This window comes from Metopolophium dirhodum, chromosome 1 (genome assembly GCF_019925205.1).
Source record: "Metopolophium dirhodum isolate CAU chromosome 1, ASM1992520v1, whole genome shotgun sequence".
NCBI classification, from domain to species: domain Eukaryota; kingdom Metazoa; phylum Arthropoda; class Insecta; order Hemiptera; family Aphididae; genus Metopolophium; species Metopolophium dirhodum.
The window spans coordinates 60,721,214-60,738,331 of record NC_083560.1 but is presented as its reverse complement, the minus strand read 5'-3'; the positions used below and the strand labels follow the sequence as shown (position 1 = coordinate 60,738,331).

At 32.1% G+C, this 17,118-nt stretch overlaps 2 protein-coding genes across 2 annotated transcripts; both read right to left on the bottom strand.

Annotated features, from left to right (window-relative positions):
* Positions 1-3,648: 3,648 nt before the first annotated feature.
* On the bottom strand, positions 3,649-8,125 carry LOC132933650 (charged multivesicular body protein 4c-like). The gene is made up of 5 exons (XM_060999915.1): positions 7,933-8,125; positions 7,672-7,849; positions 5,781-5,895; positions 3,753-3,864; positions 3,649-3,686 (listed from the first exon to the last, which is right to left on the bottom strand). The coding sequence occupies exons 1-5, from the start codon at positions 8,123-8,125 to the stop codon at positions 3,649-3,651; spliced, it is 636 nt and encodes a 211-aa protein (XP_060855898.1).
* Positions 8,126-15,892: 7,767 nt separating this feature from the next.
* LOC132940586 (uncharacterized) lies at positions 15,893-16,760 on the bottom strand. The gene is made up of 2 exons (XM_061008316.1): positions 16,753-16,760; positions 15,893-16,709 (listed from the first exon to the last, which is right to left on the bottom strand). The coding sequence occupies exons 1-2, from the start codon at positions 16,758-16,760 to the stop codon at positions 15,893-15,895; spliced, it is 825 nt and encodes a 274-aa protein (XP_060864299.1).
* Positions 16,761-17,118: the final 358 nt, after the last annotated feature.

Sequence of the window (17,118 nt, the reverse complement as noted above, 5' to 3'; positions counted from 1 at the left end):
GTTTTGTCGGGGCTACCCAATGGTGGTTGTTGCCCTTTAGTGTCCGCCGGTGCATTTTTACCTGTTTAGTATTCAAAATCCACACAACGTTTGGGCACTCTATATCCCAAAAAGATACCAAGTTTGGGCATTAAAATGTAAAATGTATATACCTTTATGTATATCAAAATAATATGGGTAACAAGTTTTATAAAGTGTAAGTTACTATTTATTTTTGTAAAATAATCAAAATAATATAAGTACAACTAAAATAAATAATAATGTAGGTATAAAGTGTTATAAAATACGTAAGTTATTTATACTCTTGTTAAAAAAAAATAGTAATATTATATTAATCAAAATAATGAAGGTATCAAGTTTTATATAAAAAAAAAATAAATAATATATTGTGTAAATTATAATATTTATATTTTATTTTCTTGATAATGAATTCCCATAATTTTTAAGTATTCAATTAGTGTTATGTATCCTTTGTCACAAGCATTCCAATTATCAATCAAAAATTTCCTTTTAAGTTCAGCTTCTTTTCTAGTGTAATTGAATTGATTTTTTTTTTATACTATTTATTTTTAATGCAGTTTCTGACTGAATGTTAGTTAGAACGTCTACTACATGGTGTATTTTTGGATGCGGATGGTAACATTGTGCATTGAAATGTTGTTTATGGAAAGCTTCGGGTCCGCTGGTTGTCCTAGTATTATTTATGGGAGTTTCTGTCCAAATATTTGGTGGAAATTGAGACTCTTTGTTAATATAATTTTCTAAAATATAATCAGTAAACGTATGGTTATCTGTAGGAGCTATAGAAATGAGCTCATCAAAACCATCATCATCTTGTTTAGGTGGTAAAAATGCTAGACCAAAAAATATTTTAGCCATAACCCTATTTCCGTATTATTTTTATAGTGATTAAGTAAATAATTATTTGATTGGATTTTACGATACCAGCTTTGACCCAAATGAAATTGGCACGCAATAATGTGTACAGTTGGAAACGATTCTTTAATCAATATGTGCACTTTTTTCAAAATTCAAATGTATTTTGTTAATTTGTATTTCTTTGTTAATTATTTTTTTACAAAGTTCTTTAATTAATGTCCACATTTCCTTATATTTATTAGTTGATTTCGAATTTAAAAAACAATAAATCAAAGGCAGATAATAATTGTTTTGTAATTTGTGGATTGTATAAAGTTGATAAGAATATGACGGACAATATGTAAAAGTACCATAAGCAAAAATTTCACGTACTTCACACAACATAACTAAATTTGTATAAGAAGTGAATATTGGTATGCTTTCATTATTTTACATAAAACATAATTGTTCGCTTTTATTAACAATGATATCGTTTTTATTTGAAAACAGTTGATGCTTAGCCTCGTCTATTGATGTAGGAATAGTTAATATTAGTTTTCGCTTAGCTTCATACATAGATTTCCTAAATAAACGCACATCTGAATGACTTCTATTAACAGTAGTTTGATCTTTAAGTACTTTTCTGATTATTTTATTTGGTTTAGTAAACACATCATCAATGGCCTTTCGTTTAAGTGTAGACATTATTTTTTGTCGATTTAAAATATTTTCAGAAGTGGCCGGATGATTGTGATCATTTTTTTGTAAAATTATTAAATCAAGTTGCTCACCAATGATTGCTGTTACGTTACATTTTTATTTGTACATCTGAAGTTAAAAGTTCATTCCTTCAATTGTTTATTTTTACTTAGCTTATATCCCTGTATCAGAACACATCGTTTTCCTCGTTTTGTCACAAATATGAAATATATCATCTATGGAGTTCATGGTAAGAATATTTACTTTAGCACTACACACTCGACAAGCGACTACGGACTGATTGTCTGATATGGACTTATGGTGAAATAAATATGGATAGGTACCTATTGCATTTTGTTACACTATTAATACAACTTTGGAAATTACAGATAAATAGATCTTCGATATTTTCGATAACGTCTGTGATTACGCATTTTATCGCTTTCTACTAATATTTATTATCGTAGGAAGTCCCGAATGTGGTTATTATATTACCGTGCTCGTGTAATGCACTACGGTAGTGACCGCTCCGCTTTTATTTTTACTTAGCTTCGCGTTACTACCGTCGCGCTGGATTAAAGGTATATACAGATATACAGTATATACTTACCTATATATGTTACCTATATTATTTTGATATATATGTATATTTGTATATATATATATATTACCTATACATGTATGTACATATTTTATATACATTTTACATTTTAGTGCCCAAACATGGTATCTTTTTAGGGATAAATAGTGCCCAAACGTTGTGTGGATTTTGAATACTAAACAGGTAAAAATTGCGCAAACGTGCTGCACCGAAGGACACTAAAGAGCAAAAACCACCATTGGGTAGCCCCGACAAAACAAGGTACAACACATTTCCATATACTGCCTAAACGTTTCGCAATTTGGGATAAGATGCCAGTGGCGGTTTTGGGGGTGAGGCAAGTGAGGCGCCGCTTCACTTGTAATTTTCAGGAAAATAAAAAATATATGTTTCTTTATATTAGTATTTTGTACTATTTTGAATTTTAAAATTTTAATCGTATACTTTAATTTTTAATTTTAATTTATATAGGTACTCGTATAATGCTTTAGAATATAAGTTTAATAAACAACAATATTGAATATTATTTTTTTGTACAAAACTTGTACAGTTGTACCTACGAACGCGAGAACGGCTGCGCGTCGCTGTAACGTAACTTACGCGCCCGGTGCCGCCCCCGCTAAAGCGCTGAGATCGACAGAGGCGGTAGCCGCCGTCGCCTAAGTTTGTGCATGCGAGGTGCGTCTACGCACGCACATGTAAGCTCGTAAAGTCCATTATATCTTAGCCCATGCTTAGCACAGAACACAGAGTAAGTTACTCTATGGCACAGAGCCACAGAATAGTTTTTATCATAACTGGCTAATCTTCCCGCTCCATGTTGATAACTCAATACCATTTAAACATTTTTGTTCCTGTGGGCTGTGTTAGAGTAATAATGTATTTACCATTTAATATTTTTCCGCCTCATGTAAAATTAAATGTGAAAACCACCACTGTAAGATGCTCAAACGTGTTGTAGCCTGTCCTTATGTTGGTGGTCAAACTATCCTGCCCAACCCCTAGAGTACCATGCCCTCCCACGTGGTCCATAGATAATACTTGCTACTGCACGTGGGGTACACGTGGGATCAGCCCGTGGTAAGTATTATGGTTAATGTAATATTGACTTACCTGTTAAATAATTGTTAAAAACCCATGGATTATATAATGATGCCTAAGAATCCTGTTTTTTAAGATGTTCAATTATCAGTCCAGCTGGTGTCTCCGGCACCAATAAATATTATATTTGATTGCAAAATGTACAAACAAAATACTTGTAGAAATAAAAGCAATACATTTATTAATACGAACAAAAATATAATATTAGTTCATATTTATTGATAACTGTATTTTAAATAATTGAATCCAAAATTGATTTTGTATTATTTATTAGTTTATTAGCAAAAAAAAAATGTTTAAATTATAAGCCACAATGTTAAACTCATTACAAATATTATGTATCCATACTTTATTTGAAAATTGTTTTGAAGACCTATAAAATAACTATTTTATGTCATAATGGAATTCTTTTGTCTGGTTATATTTTCTAAAAAAAAAAAAAAGTTGAATTAAAATAAATAATATTTAGTATAATAATTTCAAATAATAATACTTTTGGTTATTGGCATAACTGGTATTGGATAATTTGTAGCTTGCACCGGATTCATTGCTTGTCCATCCAATTTTTCTAATTCAAGATTTTCTAATTCCTGTTGTAATTCTTCCTATAATATAAATAATAGTTCAATTTATTTATTAAATAGTCATCTATAACTACATTTTTAAATACTTTAAATGCAGTTTGTATTGTACTAATAATAACCGAATAGAGATAAAGTTGGATGTATTAAATTACAATATTACATAAGTAAAATACAATTTAATATTAACATGGTAATCAGATAAATTATATTTAGTGCTTATTTATTTATTTATATGAAACAGGACAAGCCCAATACAAATTTAGATATGAATCTTAAAGTTAAGTAAGTAAGACAGTATAAATTATAACAACAATATAATGAAAAACTTTACAAAAATAGGAACTGGTTTAGTCCTCCAATAGAAACGACGGATCTTCGATCGCTAATCCCACAATTTGTGATATAAGACTGTTTCGAAAATAATTCACAGAACAAAAGCGGATAAGAAAGGAGAAGACACTTAAAGAATTAAAAACTGGGATTCTAAAATTAAGCATGTTTAATAGAACAGGTAAGTCGATTTGACCAACAATGAGATTTGACAAAAATGATAGGTTTGTTTGAACTTGCCTGTCAGCCAGCGTGGTCAGGCCCAGGTGGCAAAGTACTGGATCATAGTTATGAGGTGGTCAATCTCAATGACAAATGTTATTGTACTGAGATGAAACAGCTTTTTATTTTTTTTATTTTTTTATATTAACTATATTGCATTATTATATGTTTTACAAGGCAACATTTTTATGTTTGTCTGTTACATTCTTTTTATTAATAACAGGCTATGAATTAAAATATGTAAGACCCAGGTAGTCCATGAATTTTTGACCAAAAGATTTTGTTAAATATATCACTTTAACATTGTATGCTAAATGTTTCTTTTTTGTTTTTTCATTATTTATAGTTCTCCAATTATTTATATTTTTACTTACCCATAAAATGTCAGTTTTTTAAACAGTAAATCTACAGGTAATACATTAAATTATTTTAAGTTTTGACTTGTTTAACCTTCAAGAGTAGGGTTCTGTAGACATATTCCAACAATTTGTCTTTGTTGTATTAGTAAAGGTTTTAGAGCATTGGCAGAAAGGCCTCCCCTAATAAGTAAACTGTATTGCAATAATGCTTGATATGTTAAGTTAAAAATGTATGTCAATAGAATCTAACTTATATAAAAAATACTGTATAAAGTATAAGCACTATAGTCTGTAATTTAATTTTGAGTTGGAAAAAAATTAAATACGCAAGCATTGTATAAACAAATCAACTTTTTTTTAACTTAATTAAAGTTAACAAAAAGTGTATATTAACTTTTAACTTAACTGAGTTAACCTATAGTTAAATTAACTTTTAACTTTAAACTTTTTGTTGTTGGTGCATATTAACTTAACTAATCTGAGTTAAAAAAAAATTATTAACTTGCTCACTACTCAGCCTTGATGTTTTATAATAATAGCATTCCTTAATTTTTTTTTTTTTTTTACCGACGCTATATTAGTACCTTTTGTAGAATTTTCAATTTTGACCTCTCAATAGCATCAACTAGATTCACTTTCCCATCAGAAAATATACTGAAATTGAAAACCTAATCATAATTTCGACTAGTTATCGTGTATACATAATACATGACAATAATAAAACACACATCATTGTAAAACCAATACAATAAACGCCTAGCTCAGAATATAAAATGTACAATAAGTACAATATCGTGTGCTTGCTAATGAAAACATAATTTATAGCTAAAATTAGCTCGTAATTCCTGTAAGATAATTTATTATAACATTCTTCTTTTTAATGTAAAAGTTCTAAAATATACTATAAATGTTATAAAAAGTACTATTAATATTTTTATTATTATTATTATTTATTTAGCAAAAAATATTTAAGTATCTATTCAAAATATTATTATATGATCTTTAAGCAAAAATAACTCTTCTTACCACATCTTCATCAGTTTCCAATCTAGTTGGATTACAAATGGCTTCTGTAATATCTTGAGTTAAATCATTTGACGTTGCTATATCATCAATCATATTATGAATATCATCTATGTTGCTGTAAGAAGAAATAAAATTTATTTTTCTTTTAAGCGAATTAAATATTTTTAATATAATGTAGAACAACCATTTATTTAATAACTATGCACTAAGCGTTAGTGACTAAGGACTAATAAATTTATAAAATATACAGTTGTATTAAATTAATGTTATTAGTCAATATTATTAAAGTAATATAAGTCCTAACTTTAAAGTATGTAAACACATACTACCAAGGCTTGATATTAACTCGTTAAAAAGTTTTTTTTCTAAACTAAGTTATTTTTTTAATAAGTAATTTGCTACTTAATGAGTTTAATTTTTGTCTATGCAATTACTAGGTAATAAGCTAAATTATTTTATAGTCAAGTTAAGTTTATTTATTTTTACAAATGAACCTTTAAATTTAAAATAAATTTTGTTTTGTAAAAAGTATTTATGAATAATCAGAAATATTATTTATAAATTATTGTAATTTTATATGTATTGTAAATACAAAATGGTTGGCCGTTGAAGTGTTTGATGCTTGTGTAAATTTCCATAGAAAATTACAATCACACACATAAACATTAATATTAAATCTCTCAACAAAACACTATTAGATCACTCAGTTAGACATTTGAAGAGACGTTGATGCCTTGCTCTCTCAAATAATTAACTTATTAACAACTTCTGTTGATAGGATTCTATATTTGGTTGATATCTTTTTCTGTTATTTTTTTTATAATTAGGTACCTATTACATGTAATTTTTTTTCTATACATTTTTGTTTTCATATTATTACATTTATAAAATGTGCTCTTTTTACTTAGTCATAGATTGTAAATATTGAGTAATAAAATTGGTGACTGAATATTAACTTACTAGTTGAACGTTACTTTTTTTATTGAACATTTAACTTCTAAAAGTAAAAAAATAAATAACTTAAATTTATCCATATTAACTTAACTTGGCAAGTTAAAAATATTAATTAACTTTCCTAGTTTTCCATGTTACTTATAATATAACATATAACTATTCTGAAATTAAATTGGTTATAATGGTAAATAGTAATTTTTGACATATCTATGAGCGCGCCTAGGTAGCATCTATTAAGTCAGACCTTGTGTTATTCATGTTATATTCAAATTTAAATATTAAATACCTAATCAAATTTTTATTTGATTTTTAATTTTTTATACTAGCTAATCTTAATTTTGAATTCGCCACTCAACCATCTCAGCATAAACTTTAAATTTGTTTTATTGTGTTTTTTTCTAGTTACAGAGTTTTCACTAATGAGTAATATTTTAAACTTTTTTCTAAGAATTATTATACTTGTACAGACTGAAAAATTAATAACTAATATACGAGTATACATAACTGTATTAAATATATTATAAACTGTTTAAAAAAATGTTGTAAGTCATTTAAATGAGCTGAAAATTATGGTGAGCATGGGCTAGGTGGCCGGCAAAATGATTTTTCCTCTAGGCGATAAAATTATAAATGTGGTATTGCCAGTGATTTTAATAAAAGTATATACTGTTTGAACTTAGGATTACAAATCTATTGTAAATAACCACATTCTATAACTGATTAGTGATTATTAATGCATTTATACCTAGAACATATTTTTTTTTAACTTTTTCAAGTACTTTGATTATGTTCCAATAATATGAAGGTCATAATATTTAATGCATATTTGAAATTAAAATAAGAAAGTATTTGTTATTATAGTTTACATACAAAATCAAACAATAAATACTGGATCAAAATCCAATCAGAAAAAAAATCTAAAATTAATAACACTTACACATTTTGATTCGCCATTTTAACAGCGTATGAAGACGAACTCATTAAATCAAGCGCAATGTTGTTTGTGTTTGCATTTTCCAAAGCCAACTGTTGTTTAATGACACTTAATAACATACTGTCATTCCGGGATAACTGTTGCTCGTAACGCTTCTTACGATTTAACGCATTCAACGCAACTGCAATAAAAAAAATTAAAAATGTTAAATTAATTAGTGAAATAATTATTACATATGTATTTCAAGTAAGCTATAATATTTACCTTGTTTATTTTTTATAACATTCTCTTTTACTGTAGATTGCTCTGTTTCAATATTTATTTTCAAGGCTTCACTTTTATCCCTCAACAACTGTTCAGTTGATCGTAATTTTTCCATCGCATCGACTTCGGTCGACTGTGGCGGTTCTTTTATTTCTTTTTTCTTGCGTCCGAATAGCTTGCGGAAGAAACTCATTTTCAGTGTTAATCGTTGTTGAGGTGGAGTACAAGACAACAGGATATACCACTATAGACCATATACTAATGAATGTACCTAAGGATGCAGTATTGTAGTTCCAGCGGTCAGTCGTAGCACCCAACCATCGGAGTCTGGAAGTTACGTCTAGTAGTTTAAGGTTAGGATCATGACATAATCACGAGGTATTTCAACAACAATAAACGGTATAGGTAACCTAACCCATGGATAACAGGTGAAGTAAGCAGTGTGGGTCATGATACTCAGGGGTCACTTATAATATTATCATAGACCTTGATAATAGACCAATAGACCGGCCCACTTCATGTTTCCACCTAGTCAAGATAGATGGCGCGTTTCAGCTATCGAGTTCGTCTGATATAGTATAAAATATATCTATTTATTCATTATACATTATTCATACTATATTTAATGAATTATTTAAATGGTTTTGCTACCCTACAGTACGCATCACGAAAACGTGCGGATGACCGCAGCGCGCCGTGTGTCGGTTTTTCAGTAAACCAGTGGGCCTCAATATTTGATCCATCACAGGTGCGCGCCACTGGCGCGACGGGTACTATACGTTTTGAAAAAAACAACTAACCTGAACCTTTAAAAATGTCCCTGTCTTTTGTTGACTCTTGGCGCGTTCGGTACTGTAATCTATTGTGAATTTAGCTGTGCATACCTACAATTTACAAAGACCACCTTTGACGATATATTTTTTTTTATTATAAAATATATTGTACATTTTTTATACATTAATAGTATTATTATTATTATTATTATTATTATTATAACTATTTTTATTCTTTTTAATTAATTCACGTTTTTATTGTGTACTGTAAATTGTGTTTTTTTTTAATATCATTAAATACATACACATAATTTATTAATATAAAAATACGAGTTTTAAATTTTATATTTGGCGCGAAACAGTTTGGCCACCACCAACGAGAAATTGCCACTGGGCGCGCGGCGGTCATCCGCACGTTTTCGTGATGCGTACTGTATAAGGATAAATCTATACTCAATGAAACTGAAGTAAAAAAAACATTTTTGGCCAAAACTTGTCAAGTTATAGATAATTATTATTATTCAGACAGTGGTTCGCAAAATGTACTCAATTGAATAAATTTAATTAAAAAATCATTCAAGCATTAGGTTTTCATCATAATTAAAAAAGTTATTTCTACTTTTGGCCAGAAAAATAATAATAAACAATCAACCGTAATATACGCCTGATAACAAACAAGTGATAAAAATATTACCATTTTGGGAATCACTGATTTTTTCCAAACATGGTTATGTTAATAAAAAACTTCTAGTGAACAAGTTCTAGTGATAGACTTTTGATTTTTCTTTTTAAACTTAATTACCTTTAAAATTATATCACAAGTTGTAGAGTAGTTTTTTTATACTTAAAGTTTTTTTACAAGGAGTATGTTGGAGTGTTTTTATTGGAATGTATTTTAGTACAAAATGTCTCAAGATCGATCCACGGTTTTGGTGGATCAATTTTTTGCATTTTTTTTATATTTCTTCTTTATCTATACATTCGAATGTTTGGTTTTTTTTTATTTGTCAGATTTTATTAGGGTTAGATTGGGTTAAGATTTTGTAAAAGTTGATTGTATTAATCCATTGTAGGTTTAATTGAGTAAAAATGACAAACTTGGTATAACTTTAATACTATAGAGTTAAATTATACACTTACATACAAACCACATGGAGTCCGTGATCTATCTCCAGTAGATTGCTGACCTGATAATACACACTGCCGTCTTGCCAGCACCACCCATTCACAAATTAAAAATTTCTTTTTACAGGAAATTAGCATGTTATTAGCATGAATTTGCACGATTATCATCAACATTTGCATGACAAAATTTACACCTCCATGACAAAAAATTATGTGTGGTGCTGGGGAAACATCTTGCCAGCACCACCCAACATGAAAAATTAATAATAATAACACACTTAATATGCCAAAATGTAGCACATGACTCGCATAAATTTGCCCAACAGACACCAAAATTCGCACGTGTCTGGTTCGTGAGCAAAACCCCTTCGACTATTTTGTGCGTCTCACCAGCACCACCTAAATGGAAATTTTGCGAAAGTAAAAAAACTGTTTGTGCCAATATTTAGCACGTGATTAGCATGGATTTGTACGACTGACTCCGAAATCTATATTTGATAAAAAAAAATCAGTATTTAATAAAAAAAAGTTGTAGGTAAAAATATTGATTATTTTTGCTTGATTTATTATTTTTTTTTTTTTTTGCTGTTTTTAGGTCGTTATATTCTGTACGATTATTATTTACTTTTTGTGTATTATCTACTCGTAGTTCAATATCATCAATAATATCTTTCTTTGAACTTTCATATTTTTTAAATCTTTTTTTATTTGATGCATCCATTGATTTGTGTTGAAAATATGTCGTAGTTCAACCTTTAAGTGCGTATAAAATATCAAGACTTAATTTCTGTCTTGTCTTTCTGGGTCAAAAAAATCATAATATCTCACTATATAAATGTGAAATCAAAATCTCTGTACAGGCTAAACTCTGGAACTACTTATCAGATCTTTTTGATTTTTTTTAAGCAAAAGAGTATTTCATGGAGAAAGTTTTTATGAAAGAAAATTTTAGAAAAATCTACTGGATAATTAGAAAGTCTGGGTGTCAAAAATACAACAGTGGTGCCATCTGTCCAGAAAAAAATAAAATAAAAATGTAGTTTATTGTTGCAGATTAAAATAATAATCTATACTAATATTATAAAGAGGAAAGATTTGATTGTTTGTTAGGGATAAACTCCGAAACTACTGAACCGATTTCGAAAATTCTTTCACTAATACAAAGCCACATTCTTTGTGAGTGTCATAGGCTAATTTAAAAAGGGAAGTGATAACCCCCGGTAGGTGCTCAAACAGGAATTTTGAGATTTACGATAGACATTTTTGTTTTTTAATGGTTGCTATGGGTTATATATATAGATAAAAATAATTGTATAGACGTTGTTGTTGTTTTTGGCCATGTCACCAGGTGTGCACTTAAGAGGCTATAACTCCGGAACCACTTATTCCACAGCGTACAAACTTCACAGAAACCATCTCCATATTAATTTTAATATGCACTGAAATTTTTATCGAAATCGGTTTGGTGCATCTTGAGTTATAAAATTTATTCAAAATGTACACTTATTTTTATATATATAGATTATAATATCAATAGTATTATACTATTATTTAGTATAATTATTACTATTAATTAATAAATAAACATATTCAATGATAATCTATTTATACAAAAATGGAGCTTGAAAAATGTACGTTACCTCATCAATCGAGAACGGCTGGTCCGATTTGGCTCAAATTTTTTTTAAAATTATTCTTCTATAAACCAATAGCGACCTTTATATAAACAAACACTTCCACCGTAAATCTCAATATTCCTGTTTGAGCACTTCCCCAGGCTTCTATAAATTTGTAGTAGCGTGGTGTTATGATATAGCCTATAGCCTTCCTCGATGAATGGACAACAAGAAAATAATTTTTCATTTCAAATAGTAGTTCCTGAGATTAGCACGTTCAAACAAACAAACTCTACAGCTTTATATATTAAAGTATAGATATATAAATTAATGTTTTTGTGTAGATTAGACCTCTGGGAAGAAGACAGGCTAATTCAAAAATGGTTAAATTTGGTTTTCTTTTATTCATCTGATATTAGTACGGTTAGGTTAGGTTAGGATTTTGTATTAATTGATTATATTAATCCACCATAGGTGGAATACGACAAACTTGGTATAACTTTTATACTTTAGAGTTGAATCATACACTTACGTACAAACAGCACGGGGTCCACGATCTACCGCAGATAGATTGCCTACCTGATAATATACTGCTGCGAATCAGAATTTTTATTCCGGGTAACGGAGAATTTAAGATGAATTTTGAACACCATACACCGAATATAAAATAACGAATTGAACAAAGTTTGAGTCATATAGAGCTGGTACATTTAACGGGCAATGAAGTGCACGGGATCAGCTAGAAGTGTATAATTATGTATAATTATATATTGGTTGCTATTGGTTAATCGGTCATGTTTATTAATTTTGATTATTATAAAATGAATGTTCGTGGGTAGATTAGACCTCTAGGAAGAAAATAGGCTAAATTAAAAAGGGTTAAATTTGGTTTTTTTTATTCGTCGGAGTTAAGTACATATCAGCTAACCATTTTTTACGTCGTTGTAAATTTGGTCGTGATTGTTGTTTATTACTGGTGTATTCTCTCATATTTTTCGCTATTCACCATACACCAGGCGCAAGCACGCCCACCGCTTAACAGTATAACCACCACATTTTGTAGTATAACTGTTCATGTTGGTATTACACTATAGCCGGTAAAACGTAACAACAGTTGTCGAAGGCTGAGTTATGTTGTGAGTGTGTTTTAAAATTAGCATATCTTGATCAAAGTTTGATAATTAGGCTGGAGGAATATTTACGAGAGACCGGTCTAGAACCCGCTAACGTGCGTTTCTAAAGTGTAGCAAAATTTTGATTTTGAATATGGGGCGGGCTGGGGTGACATTTCGCCAGCCCATCCATTCTATTTGTGTTATAACTCGATTTCAAGTGGCATACAAATGACGGAGATGGTCATACAAATACTAAAATATCAAACTAAGGGCCGTCTACGATTAAACTTCGATTAAGCTTAATCAGCTGATAACAGATATTTAACAGGGCAAATTCGACCAATTAAACTCCGGTTAACTTTAATCAGAGATGGTACTCCTGGACCTAAAGGTTACTTACCATATTTGGATATGTAGTGGGCTGGTGTGACGTACGTCGTTTCTTACCCACGCAAATTTCTGAAAACACGAATACGCCACTGTCCGGGTATAACATTGCTAGCTTCATTGGTATGCAAACGTCCACTGTCCATGGACTGTCGCCGGTACACAGCAGTCCAAGCTCCAGTTGACCACAAATCAGGGCGAGACCACGCGTGCAGAGAACGATAAGCTTTTCAAAGCCGCCACGAATCAAACAAATATTTTGACCAATCGACCGAAACGAAAACTTTGAATCACGACTCACATTTGCTAGCGCTGGAACTAGCATGGCGCAGTTCTTCAAGGAACAGCGTACAGCTACCACTCAGCACCCACAAAATTATGAGATATTGCGACTTATCAACCACCCATCACCCGTACACGTAACCACTCGCACACACGATGGTTACCAGTTGGAAGGTCGTCCGAGTACAATCTAGACAGCGCCCAGCGGGCGTCAGTCTCTTTTCTACCGTAAATGAACGGGCGAAACATTTTTCACGCACAATACATTCAATAACCACATAAACCACATTTAGAAATTTTGCTCCGTGGGGTAAAAAAAATTGACGCCCCTTAAGGAGTCTAACTATGGGAAAAATGGGTGTTATGGGAACCTTTTAGATTATGAGTAAAGAAAAGATTTGTTTTACAATAATATGTGCTTTTTTAAATATTGGCGTTGAATATTGTTTAATAATATCATGAACTCTCCTCGTCCTCCCCCTCACTAAAGATAAAATTGGGTGTATGATATATATAGATATTTAGGTACCTACTTCATGGATCATATAATATGTTATTAATATGAACAAAATAAAAAATAAATTTAATAAAACTAAATAGGGTTTACCGTGAATTAATATTATATTTTTTTAAACATGTTTTGAATTTATCTGCAATGGTTAATAACTAATAAGTAATAAGTAATAACATTAAGTATTTATTTTGTCTTTTAACAAAGTTTGTTTACGATTTTGATATCCACTATTAACTCTTTTTTGGCAGTCATAATTAAAATAATACAAAACAATTATATAATAAATAATCAACAGCGCCGAGTAATGAAAGAAAAATTATTAATCAGTAGGTAATTACAAGTTTAACAACTACTGTGGATTGTGGTTTTTGTAGACTAATAATTTATTGTGCTTTTTAGAAGGCAAGTCGTACGCGTTAGCGAAATACACCGTATTATTACAAATAACTTATGTCTATTGAATATTGGAACCACAACAAATTTGGGAAAAGTATTATGGAATTATCATCAGGTATATTAATTTTTAATAATTTTCAAACGCTGATTACTATATTGCTATAAAGTATAAATGCATTAGCTGTTTTAATTTCAAACAGCATAATACATTAATATTAGATTGTTATTAAAATAATGCCTAACCTGCTTAGGTTAGTGGACTGTATTGTGACTACATATTTACTACTTCGATTACTCTTGCGGTACTCCATTTGAGTGGAGGAGTTGGTTCTTTGATGATGACTAGATCATCGAGCTGCAGGCTCTTGTCGGGACAATTCCACTTGGGTCTCTCCTGTAAAGAATGCAAATACTCATTTTTCCACCTGGTCCAGAAATGATACTGAATCTGTTGGGTCAGTGACCATCGTTTGTGGGAGCTCATCGTAACAAGACCTGGGACATCCTTGGGACTAGGAATCCTTACAAGTGGTTCCAGGGTCAAGAAGTGAACCACCATAAGGGTCCTGTAGTCGTTTGGATCCGATGACATGGCACTTAAGGATTGAATTTAGCGAGGCTTCTACTTGGTGGAGTACTGTGTTAAGTTCTTCGTATGTGAGAACGGTGTTCTGGATTACACAATGTAAAAGTGACTTTATTGATTTTACGGCGGACTCCTATATCCCTCCCATGTGTGGCGCCGAGGGTGAGTTAAAATTCCATCGAATTTGATGTTCAAGAACGTTGTTGGAAAAATCAGCCCTCTGGATTATAGTCTCTATCTCCTTTAAGTACCGATGTGTTCCCATGAAATTTGTGTCACAGTCACTATAGATATCCGTGCATCGGCCTCTATGGCTGATGAAGCGGTTCAGACCAGCGATGAAAAGAGGGGTCGATAAATCGGAAACGAGTTTGATATGAACAGTGGTAGTGACCAGGCAGATGAATGTACATATATAGGTTTTGGTTATTTTGATCTTACGTATCATGGCTGCTTTCACGTCAAAAAGGCCCGCAAAGTCCACGCCGACCTTGCTAAATGGCTTTACTTAATTTAGACGGAACTGAGGTAGATTACCCATAAATGGCTGTGCTGGACGAGGCTTCGCACGAAAACATGGTACGCATCTGTGTACTCTCTTTTTAATAACACTACGCGACGAAAGTATTCAGTAGTTCTGGCGCAACAGATTTTGCATCGTTTGTGGTCTGGGGTGACCTTTTGTACGGTGGATGTAGTCGATTAATAACTCGGACAGTCGAGCAGTTTTTGACAAGAGAAGAGGATGTTTTTCAGTGTATGGTATAAATTCATGCTCTAAGCGACAGCCCACCCTGAGAAGATCCTCGTTGTCCAAGAAGAAGGTGAGCCTTCGCAAATGAACAGGGCCACGCCACTTTTACCGGCACTGAGTGCTTTCTTACCGTCTGCAAAGAAAGCCTGTTGTGTCCAACATATCAGGAACCGTAGCGCTCTGTCGGTCTCCTCTGTCGTCAGTGGTGACGTCTAATGTGGAATGGTTTTTTTTCTTAGCTGGTCAATTATCCTCAGCAGTAAGTCTTAGCACTTTGGACAAGTTATCTGATTGCCGCAGTATACGGCATTCATCGTCGATAACTTGGGTGAGTAGTGTGATCCGCTTCTGCTCAACGTCTTCCTCTGGACAACTAGCGGGACGCCTTGTACCTTCCACAGGCCACGTGTTCTCAGGTTGACGTAGGAATGTTAGACCTTTCCAACATAACTCGTGTAGCTAGATCGTTGGGCCCAAGTCCTCGGAACGCACAGTCGGCGAGGTTGTCACGGGTTGGAATATGGCGCCAGATTTTCGTGTCGGTTAGCTGTTGTATTTTTGCTACACGTTTTTCTACAAACGTCTTTAGTCTTACCGTTGGTGTCCGAATCAAAGATAATACTACCGTAGAATCCGTCCAAGCAGTAACGTTCAATATCTTTAACACTTCGAGATGTTGCTGAACGTAATTGATGAGACAGGCATGAAGCCACGCGCCGCAAAACTCCAACCGTGGGACAGAAACCTTTGAAGCTGGAGCTATCTTTGACTTTCCCATTAGAAGGTGACAATTGGTTTGGCTTTCTGAAGTTTCACGTATGTATACGACCGCTGCGTACGCTGCCTCTGAGCTATCGCTAAATCCGTGCAACTCATACGACGCACAAGTATGTGTGACAAGATGAGGAATTTTTAACGTCGCCAATACGGGCAATTCCTGATGATATTCGTTCCACACGGTCGCCACTTCTTCAGGGATGGGTTCATCCCAACCGACTGCTACCAACCAGAGATATTTCATGAGTCTCTTGAGGTCTGTGGTAACTGGTGATAAAAGCCCAAGAGGATCGTAAATACGAGCTATTTCCGAAAGTATAGCACGTTTACTATACTTCACAGGATTCGGTTGGTATTTATAACTAAGTACATCAGCTTTTGGGTCCCAGTTTAAACCAAGTACCTTGGTTTGCTCAGACTCTTGCTTGATGAGGGTGACTGGTTGTGTGTACCTATAGTCAATGGAAATAGAAGCCAATAATTTTTCTGAGTTACTTGACCATTTTCTAAATTTGAATTGGCCTTATGCGAAAACTTCCACGAGGTTTTTTTGAAGTTTCATAGCCAGTTCTTCGGTTTCTGCTCCTGTCGCCACATCATCCACATACAAATCATGCTGTATGACCGCTGTCACGGTGGGCATATTAGCGGCTTCATCCTTTACCATTTTATGTAGGGTCCAAATGGCTAGGAACGGCGAGGATTTCGGACCAAACATCACCCTATTCATTTCGTACTTTTGAATCGGTTCATTTTGCGTGAAACGGTATAGTAGACGTTGGTACGACCTCCAGTCATTTTTTTTTTACGGAACATTTGCTTTACGTCAGCAGTAAATACAACGGAATGTAGTCTGAAACG